At 46.4% G+C, this 10,194-nt stretch overlaps 1 protein-coding gene across 1 annotated transcript; it reads right to left on the bottom strand.

Moving 5' to 3' along the window:
- Positions 1–823: 823 nt before the first annotated feature.
- ODF1 (outer dense fiber of sperm tails 1) lies at positions 824–9,946 on the bottom strand. Its single transcript, XM_008540997.2, has 2 exons — positions 9,460–9,946; positions 824–1,393 (listed from the first exon to the last, which is right to left on the bottom strand). The coding sequence occupies exons 1-2, from the start codon at positions 9,777–9,779 to the stop codon at positions 952–954; spliced, it is 762 nt and encodes a 253-aa protein (XP_008539219.1). The 5' UTR covers positions 9,780–9,946; the 3' UTR covers positions 824–951.
- Between the last annotated feature and the right edge of the window lie 248 nt (positions 9,947–10,194).

The raw sequence follows: 10,194 nt of genomic DNA, 5'->3' as shown, positions 1-10,194 counted from the left end.
ATGTGCAGCCAAGGCTGACAACCACTGCTTTAACCCAGATGCAGTTGAGACTGATGAAAGACGTAGTGTGCAAATGTGAGGGTTTTATGTTCCTGGCAAGAGTCAGGTCTGAAACCAGCCAGTCTCCTCGTTCTGATCCCTGCCCATCACCTCCTTCTTCGTTTAAACCTATTTCTGTTTGGCAGTCATGAACGGCTCTTGGGTATGTCCATGAGGATTCACGTTCAGGTGAACTATGCTATCATTTTGTGAAAGCTGTGCTTTTCCACTTATGAACTTTGAAATGAACTTCTGTGCCTAAAGGAGTTTCAGAAATTGAGAAAAAAGCAGACGGTTGAAATAAATCCTGAGGAGGTTGCGAACTACCTGGAACCAGTGCTGGCCATTCCTCCAAATCAGAGGAATGTAGAGAAACACAAGCTGTACGGCCACCCCACCCTGGGTCAATGACCATGCCCCCTCCTCCTTTTGTACTCTGACCATTGCCCCAGTAAAAATCCCAACCACATTGTGCTCGAGGAGTCACTCTGTCCAGCGCTCCCCACTGCAGTAGCTTTGCATTGCCTTCAACCCTGACTAGTGTGTTTCTGCTTTGGCAGTTTGGTTTCTGGGCTGGATCGTTTAGAAAAACAGTGTCTGGGAATGCCCACCAAAAAAAAGTATCTTTCCCTGGAATTAGGCAATAGTTGAGTATGGAGGGGGCCACAAGGACAGCAGATCTCAGCATCTCATCTTCTGTTCCCATCCATTAATTCTTCCGATGCCCACTGACTGGGCAGGGCTCCTGCAGTGGGTTCAACTCAGAGACTTCACACAACACCAGTGGATTGCAGTTATGTATTCGGTTGCTTATGTACCTGAATAACACAGGTCACGGGAAGGGGAAGAGAAACACTGGAAGAGCTGCCTGGCTGGAGTACGGACTTCTGCTAAGTTATGAGTTCCTACACTCTACAAAATCATCTTCCTACAGGAAAATCGGCTCCCACAGGGATAGCAAGGGTTGCAGGGGTTGCAAGGGTCACATGGGCTGCAGGGGCTACAGGGGCTGCAGGGGTTGCAGGGGTTGCACGGGTTGCAGGGGCTGCAGGGAGAGATGCAAGGGTAGCATGGAGACTCGATCTTGACGCAACTGCCGAGCCCGTAGGAGTACGTTACGTCCTTCTCGTCCACGCACGGGGGCAAGCTGAACTCCTTGCAGATGTTCATGTAGCTGTACTTCTTCGAGCCAAGGCAGTCGTACCTGTTCTCCCGCTCGGCTGACACACATACCTTTCCATCCTTCACCCGAACTTTGACTTGATCAGGTTCAAAGCCGCAGACGTTCACCGATCCTAAAATGTTACTGCTACAGCAAGAGGAGGCCAGAATTCTATTCGTTGTTCTTCTCAGTCTGGGATTTAGAAAAAGGAAAGATGGGAAGAAGAAGCTCAGACCTCGGAACTCAGACACAGCTTAAGAAGCAATATTCTGAACTCTATTTCTTAACTAGCAAGAGTAAACTCTCGTCCTTGTGAAAAGTCAAACTTCACAGAAGTGTATCAAGTAAAAACTGAGAATCCTCCTGTGTACATCACACTCTCCCACAGGAAAACCTCTGTTAACAACAGATGGGTGCTTGGCCTTCCAGATCTCTCTCTCGTATTTAAGTCCCAGATCTTCCTTTTAGTAGTTGTGGAGCTTGGGGCGGTTTCCTTAACCTCTCTGTGCCTCAGTTTCCTTATCTGTAAAATGGAGATAATAACAGCACCCACATCATAGGGCTGTGGGAGGATTAGATGAGATTATGGATTTGGCTCAACACTGTGCTGGGCACATTACAAATCCTGCTTAATTATTATCATGATCGTTATTATTACTACTAGCATATGTAGACTCTCAGGTTTGTTTCTTTTTTAAAGGTGATCCAGCTAATAAGATACCATTTAAAATCCGTGTTTGAAAGACGTCTGTCAGCATCAGAACCCAGCCCCGCTGGTCCAAGGGACTGGTGCCACTACTGGACCATCACACAGACTCAGCCTGAAAGCTCTGTCAACAAACACAAGGCAGAAGTGCCCCAGCCCGGCTCTGCCCACCAGGGCCTGAGACATCGTCCTGCTGCCGGGAGGCTGCTCTGGACTCTGCATGGCTGGCACCAGCGGGAAGAGTCAGCTTGGAGGGGCTGTGTGCTGGATCCGGGTCCTACCAGCTCGTAAGGACTGGTTGTGCACATCTCTCCCCACCCCCTCACCCTGCGACCTCATGTCGGTAGCTTGAGATCGTCAAGGTGGGGATGTTTACACCATGGCAACTGGTAAATACTGCAAACCGGGGCTGTCCTCTTCCCACCCCTCCACCCCCGACAGGTGCCTGTGGCCCCTGGAGCAGCAAACACAGACCTCCACAGTGCCCACAGAGCTGCCTTGTTGCTGCTTAGCAGTCCTGCTGTGTGAATCCTTAATAATAAAACAATAATAACAGCAGCTCACACTAACTGATCGCTTATGATACATCAGAGGTAGTAAAGCAAAGTGCCTGAGAGCACAGACTCTGAAGCCAGAGTGTTTAGGTTCAAATCTTGGCTCTGCCATGTGGACAAGTTACTTAACCTCTCTGTGCCTCATTTCCTCATCTGTAAAATTGGGACAATAGTGACCTACTTTTAGGGTTGTTGTGAGGCTTACGTTAGTTAATGAATGAAAAATATATATGATAGTGCTTGGCACGTGCTTAGGAGTTAGGGTTCTCTCTTTTTTTTTTACAGTTGCCATGGAAAGTGCTAAGCTGTTAAAGGCATTGTTTCATTTAATCTTTACAATAACCCTGTAATGCAGATGTAATTATCTCCTTCTTACAGATGGGGACACAGTAAATGTCATGAATGGCAGAGCCTAGATTCAGATTCAGGCCTGTTTAAGGCCAAGGCTATGATTTTAACCATCAGTTTGACAGAGCCCGTGTGATGAAAACCCCCGACTCGTGGTCACGGCCTCCCGGCGCTGGCCCTACTGCTCTGGCCCTGCTCAGGGTCCCTTTTCCTTCTAATCACCTGGTCCTTCCAAAAGCGACCTAATGCTCTGACATGGTCGTCTTTTTATCCCTTAGTATTAGGGAAAAAAACCAAAAGTCCTCTTTTGTGTTCTAAGAGACCCTCCTGGCAAATCTTCTTGCATCTCTTGGCCTCCAAAGGGAGTTCTTGGAATGTGTGATTTCTGGAACCTCTTTCAGTTTGAGGAGTCTGGACTCTATGATTGATTGACTGGTTTGAGATACATTTTTAATTTTTACTTTTTATGCTGAATTTTGTTTATACATTAACTTCTTTTTGTTACATAAGTTCATTGTAGAAAACTTAGAAAATACAGATAAGCAAAAAGATGGAAAACTTTTAAAATATCCATAATCTTATTTAACGTTTCGGCGTTCGACTTTCTTCCATGTGTATTTCTATATCCATATAGAGAGTTTTGAGCATGTTCTTATGAAATCATGCTATACCTACTGCTTTGACTTCATTTTCACTTGATAAGTCCTAACACAATTGGTTTAACAACAGCATGAGCCCTTGTACTGCAGCTTACAATCCAAGACTTAGCGGCTAATTTCAAAACGATCAAATAAATGTGGTCCTAGGAGATGCTGAGGCCAACAGAAAATATATGCAAGGCACCCAGAGGACTGTGACTATCCCTCAGCTCCATTTCCACCCCTGGCCCCAAGGAACGTGGGGGTGGCGTGAGACACAGGCGTCTTTCATGCCCTGGGAGTGCCAAGGTACCCGTAGGCCATACTAAGGAGAAAGGAAGAGAACTGGACCTTCTTTAAAATCTTCATCTCTGTGAGAAACACAGAAGAAAAAGCACTCTATCTCCCTGGATGGTCAGAGAATAGCTCACAAAGATGCCCCATGCCCTCTCTGGATGGACCACTGGCTCAAAGTCCCAACAGCCAAGGCTAAGAGTGAAGCGCAGAGCAGAACAGGTGCCCCCTGGGTCTCGTAAGAACCTCCCATGGTGCGTGCTGAGAGTCAGAGTCCTGTTCAGCTCCGACCTTCCAGTAGAAGATGAGACTATCAAATCCTGCCGTGAGGACAGGACTGAGCCTCACAAAGAAGGGCCCTCCGGCTACCGCCACGCTGAGTCCAGCAAAGCCCTCCTGCCCTCCACCGGAGATGGGTCTGGGAGCCAGATCTATAAGCCAAAGCTGGCTCCCAGGTCCATCTCCTCTTAGCAACCTGAGTCTCGGGAGACAATTTCATGTATTTTGCCGCTTAGATCCCCCCTTCCTCTATTCCTGTCGCTCTGGCCCCTCTGCCCCTGCAGCAGCTGCACAGGGCTCTCACCAATGTGGATCTTCAGGAAATTGCCTAAAAACTCTTGGCCAGGTCAGCTTTCTTCTTCCTTTTGCCCCTAGGTCAGGGTTTATCAGTGGGGATGTGTGGGTTTAGGAGAAATTACAGAAGCCGCATTTTACTCATCAGACTCAACTCTGAACTTGCAACTTGACTCCTGCCTGACAATGTACCCATCACCCCACATGGGGTTTTCCACGGTTCTGTGGGGTTCTGGGCAAAGGGAGATTGCCTCCTATACTTGTTATCTTGAGAGTGGAGCTTTGCCACAGTAAATGCAGGGAAATCAGCCCCTTTGGTCTGTGGCAGAAGCCTCTTAGGAAAGCTGGGGAAAAGCGAGTGGGCAGCTGGTGTCTGTGTCGGCCACTCTCAGCTGCCGCCTCTTCCTGCTGAAGCCAAATTTCACCTGTTTGTACAACCAAGCTCCTGAAGGTGAAACCCACTGCCCACAGCAGTGATGAGCAATCCAGTCAGCATCTTCACAAGACGTAAATCACATTCAGCCTGCTGATGAATAAAGTAATGAAGACGTCAAAAAGGCCTATCTCTATCCAGGAGCAAAGGGGGGCAGGTCCTCCTCTAGCCGTGTTCCAAGGACTTTGCTTTTTCTCTCGATTTAGACCCCTTCTGAAGACCCACTGAACGCGATTCCGCCTTTCCAACACATCTTTCCCTTTCTCTTCTTTCTTCTCCCTTTCCTTCTTTTTCTGCCTTGTGTCTCCTCTCCAGAATTTTGGGTGATACTGAAGAGCAGTGTGACTCAACAGGAGCACAATACAGGTACATCTGGGTCACCTGCAGGGGTTGTTAAAACACAGGTGGCTCAGCTGGCTTCAGCCCCAGAGTGTCTGACTCAGCAGGTCCGGGGAGGAGCCAAGAATCTGCGTGTCTAGGGGCTGGCCCCATGGCACAGTGGTTAAGTTCTCACGCTCCACTTCGGCAGCCCGGGATTCGTGGATTCGGATCCCTGGCACAGACCTACATACTGCTGGTCAAGCCAGGCTATGGTGGTGTCTCACAAACCAAATAGAGAAAGATTGGTACGGATGTTAGCTCAGGGCTAATCTTCCTCACCACCACCCCCCAAAAGAAGGAATCTGCATTTCTAACAAGTTCCAAGTGATGCTGCTGCTGCTGGTGGTCCAGAGACCACCCTTTAAGAACCACAGTCCAGACAGCTAAGTGCATGGATTGCAGACTCAGGGAAACTTGGCTTCAAGCCCCTGCTCTCCCACCTCCTAGTGATCAAGAACGTTGCCGCTGAATCTGTGTCATCATCTCTAAGACGGACAAGACGTTACAAAGATTAAATGAAGATGAAGTGCTAGGCACAGAATTTTCACTCAATAGAGCGTAAGTCTGTTTATCACTGTACCAGGCTCCTCCTTACACAGACTTCCCCGAAACTTGAGGCTTTCAGTCACCAAGCCAGAAGTCCTGTATCATTAAACAACAAGGTCAACCCAAATAGTAGACATGCATTTGGCTTAGATGGGCAGCAACCTCTCCCCCTGCAGCTGTGGGGTGACTGGGCTCAAAGACCTATGGTACGAAGAGATCATGATGAGAGAGGACCAGGCAGGCCCAGCTGGCTTCCACCTCTGCAGGGACACAGAGGGAAAGAGGGGGGCTCTCCTCTCAGTGGGAAAGCCCACCTTTCCCCAGCCATAAAGCCCCAGGGTTCCTCTCTGCGGGCTTCCCACACTTAGTATGCCCTGACCCGTGGGTCAGCGAATGGCCGGGAGGAAAGATTTCCCTGAGGGCTCAGACCTCGAGGGGCACTGCTAACTGGCAAAGAACACACCCTGAGGGCTGACAGTCATCCACCTCGCCTCACGGAGTGAGTGATTCAGTGGAAACCTCTCACTCAGAGTGTGAAAGGGTAAACAAGAAAACAAATGAGAAGGCAAATTTTCGAAGTTTTCAGAAGATGGTGCCCCTCATGTGGGGGTTTTCAAGGGAATTTCTCATTGAGCTTCTGGCAAACCACAGACACTGGGGTGAGTGGAGGTTAGCGCGGTCTCAGGATTAGTTTCCAGGTACCCGTAAAGGGCGCAGGGTTGAGGCCAATGCACCCCTACCATGCGGCTGCAAACCGAGGTTCCTTTGCCCACAAGGCCTAGTGCCAGATGCCAGAGCTGCAACAGGGCATCCATTAACTAGGTAACAAACTCCAAAAGGCCGGATGGAGGAGAGGCTGGCTTTTGTTTGTTGCCGCCACTTTAGGACAGAGGTCAGGAAGCCCGAGAAGAGTTCTGGTGAATCAGGCGCACACTTACGGCAGGCTGCTGCGTGGCTGCTTAGGAAGGAAACCAAATTCCTTTACCTCACTCCCTCTCAATCCAGAAGAGGAAGGAAGAGGCAGGGAAACTGCTAGTGTTTGGGGTGTAAAAGGTAATTTGAGGAGGAAAAGAAAATATGAAAGAAGCTAAAGAATCAAAAGTACTTACTTGAGTCCTAAGGAAGATACTGCCAAGGTGTCTTTTGAAGCATCTGCTCAGTAAACAATAGAAGTGGATTGGACCTTCTATACCCAGTCTAAAAAAATACGACACACTCACACATGCGCACCCACATACACATCAATCAAATAACATGTACTCGGGAATGCTCGAGAAACTTATGGGGGCAAGTGAATTGTCAGAGCAGATTGACTCTCACACAGAAAACAATTCCACTGAGGCCATGGCAACCACAGACCAGGGAATCTTACTTTCCTGTTGGGCAAAGAACCTTCTGGATGACACGGCCTGGCATCTGAAAGGATATGTTGTACCTAACTGCTAGCCTCCTTTAAGGGGGTAAAATGTCATGTGAATATGATTTCTAAACTCAAAAAGCCTCAGGCAAGTTTTCACACCAAAGATTGTTTAAAAAATTGAATCAACATGGCATTTCTGGATCTATTTGGTCATGGATTGGGAGCTAGCTGAGAGCTAAGAAAAGAGAGGCATTTCACTGGAAGAAAAAATATTAACAGTGGGAGTCCTCTGGGGTCGGGGCTGGATCAGAGTTTAACATTTTCATCCATAATCAGGAAAATTGAACATTTAGGTTTGCAGGAGACACTAAGCCCTTCTGGATAGTGAAATGTCAAGCTGTCAGAAATAAACCTAGGGGGGTTTCACAAGGTGGTATGAATGGGAAGAAAAGTGCCCGGGAGGAGATGCAAGAGGGCAAGCCTGAGGCCATTTCCAAAATGGACTCGGAGTTATCAGTTCAGAGATCCGGGGATTAACATAGAGATGTTCCCAGCTTCATATACTGCTGCAGGCACAGAAAAAAAAATTAGCAAAAATCCAGACACTGTCAGGTAGAAAACGTTACCTCGAGTATAAACAACACTGTTGAGAACTAAGCTTGAAGTTGTGTCTCCTGCATACTAGGAAATCAGGGATCCTTGAAGAGGCGGAGGGCCCCCAGATGGTAAAGAACAGAGACATATTCTCACCTGGAGAGTCTGGAGAGTAGGGACAGCCAGGGGACACAGGCTGAAAGGACTTGGATCAAGGGTAGTCAAGTAGTCAAAGGCCATGGAGCATGGACACAGACCTGCTCCCCAGGACCCCTTCATTTAGACCAAAGATTAAAAAAGAATCCCTGACTCACAGGGCGCACGATTGATGTAAGTTGGTACTCTGAGTAAAAATGAAATTTGGTTCGAATTGAGTATAGATGAGTTTATAAGCAATAGCCCCATCCCATACCATTGAGGGAGGTCCATTCCTGTGAGCTTTGGTGACTGATGACCTGGACAATAATTGCTTTATTGCCCTTTCCAGGGAAGATCACTGCCACTGTTGTCCATGGTCCCTTTCTCCCTCTCCACCCATCCTCTATCTGTCTGCCTATCTGTCTCTCTCTAATCAATCTATCATCAGGACAGGACAGACATTATTTAAGCGCACAAACTTACACCAAGTAGTAAGTGAGTCCTAGAGAGCTAGTGCACAGTATAGTGAATATAGACAACAATATTGTGTTATAATCATCAGACTTGCTCAGAGACTAGAACTTAATTATTCCAACCACTAAAAAGGACTGATAATTACTTAACATGATGGAGGCGCTAATTATCCTAAAATGGCAATCATATTACGATATATCATTGTATCAAATTAACATGTACACCTTAAATTTACACAATATGTCAAATATATTTTAATTAAAAAAAATCTGTTTGTGCCTATCTTTTAAAAAATAGCACATAAATAGTTTTTCTGCACCTTGCTTTTTTCGCTTAGTATGTCAATACATAAGGTGCTTCATCAATCCTTTTTACGTCTGCATATCACTCCATTGTATGAATGTCCCAGAATTTGTTTAACCAGGGTCAGTGCTTTCAATCATGTTTTTCATCAGTATTAACAGATTAAATGGCATGTGTACAAAGTTAGAAAAGAAAAGCCTTCCCTAGACCAAAAAGTAAAATGTAAGCAAATCAAGACTTTTAAAACCGGCTTTTAAAATTACCCAATTCTATTAAAACCTTTTCAACATTATTCTGAAGGCTGCAACTCTCAGTTCCATAATTTATTTGCACAACATTTACAGGCGTGGGAGCGGGAGGCCGACATAATAGACCCAACTCCAGATGAATTTTCAGTCTTTGTCTGGAGTTGGGGAATGGGAGATAGGTTTTCCTACAGAGGCGAGGAAATGCCTCTATTGTTCAATTTGCTCCCCTGCTCTTGAAGCCTCTGGCAAACATTAAGGATTTGATCAATTATTATTACTTCTCCTGTAGTCATTTCTGTAAGTCCAAATATACTCAAATCGCTTTACTCATAACTAGAAAAAATGTTTAGTTGGCTGCTTCCAATAGCTATTTAATGATACCCCCTGTTTCTTACCCTCATTAAAGCCACATTATTTATCATGTTGGCACTCCTGCTATAAACCAACAACAACCCTGCCAATCGACGTCGTTACATTGTCTTTTGAGGATCTTACAATTCCCATCATGGACCCATTTACTCTTCTTTTCTTAAATCTTTGCTAAGTCACCAGAGTCATTATCCTGAACCCTTTTTATCTTTGTTCAAGTATTGATTGTCACATTTTCCCCCTTATTCCCACTGATAAGGCTAATAGACCAACTATAAAAATCTAAAAAAGTTTTTTACTTGGCAAGCTCTCTCTTTTCGTCCTCTATGGCTCTAATGGCTTTCCTCTCCAAACTTCTGAGAGATGGTCGAAGACAGTACAGCTTGACATCGCACAGGCAACACGGATACAGGTCACACAGGCCGCAGCTGCGTGATCGCTTTGAATAGCACAGGCAGTACGGATAGGGGTGCAGGTCACAGCAGCAGTACGGGTGCATGTACAAGTCGCACAGGCATCGTGTGCTCAGCTCGTCGATGCATCTCAATTGCCTTAGTTCTCTGTCCACCTTCTTTATGTCCCTTCTAACACTATCCAAAAGACAACTCAGTGCAGCCATTACAGTCACACCTTATTGTTTTGTGAGTACCTTTGGGAAATGGCACTCGGGGGGAAAAAATTGTCCTAAGCTCTTCTCAGAAGTTTCCTTTAAAAATAAATGAGGCACACATGATTCACTTACTTTAAAGCTTGTGTTCTATGACCTCACCACCCTCTAAGTATGTCATAGTCTTCTGGTTACCATGTGAACTGTACACAGTCATGGTCTCCAGAGACCCTCCTTAAAGTTACAAAGTGACTCTCAGAACCACATCAATGTGGAGATTTCATTCAGCTTGGAGTTGGATAGGTTCACGGAGCAATCATAGCTCTTTGGGGTCCATGGGGCTAACCTTTAGTGCCCTTGACTTGTACTTGCCCTGAGGGCTAGCTGTGGCTGTGAAGATCGTGGTGTGGGCCGTGGAAGGAGCTGC

The sequence above is a fragment of the Equus przewalskii genome, chromosome 8 (genome assembly GCF_037783145.1).
Source record: "Equus przewalskii isolate Varuska chromosome 8, EquPr2, whole genome shotgun sequence".
Lineage (NCBI taxonomy): Eukaryota > Metazoa > Chordata > Mammalia > Perissodactyla > Equidae > Equus > Equus przewalskii.
Note: the sequence above shows the minus strand (reverse complement) of the source record. Positions and strands in the feature narration are given on the sequence as shown.

Excerpts from the sequence above, each read along its gene's own strand:
- ODF1 (XM_008540997.2), bottom strand. The coding sequence starts at position 9,779 with ATGGCTGCACTGAGTTGTCTTTTGGATAGTGTTAGAAGGGACATAAAG. Across the intron at positions 1,394-9,459 it reads GAAAAGAGAGAGCTTGCCAA|ACTGAGAAGAACAACGAATA; the intron begins GTAAAAAACTTT and ends TCTAAATCCCAG.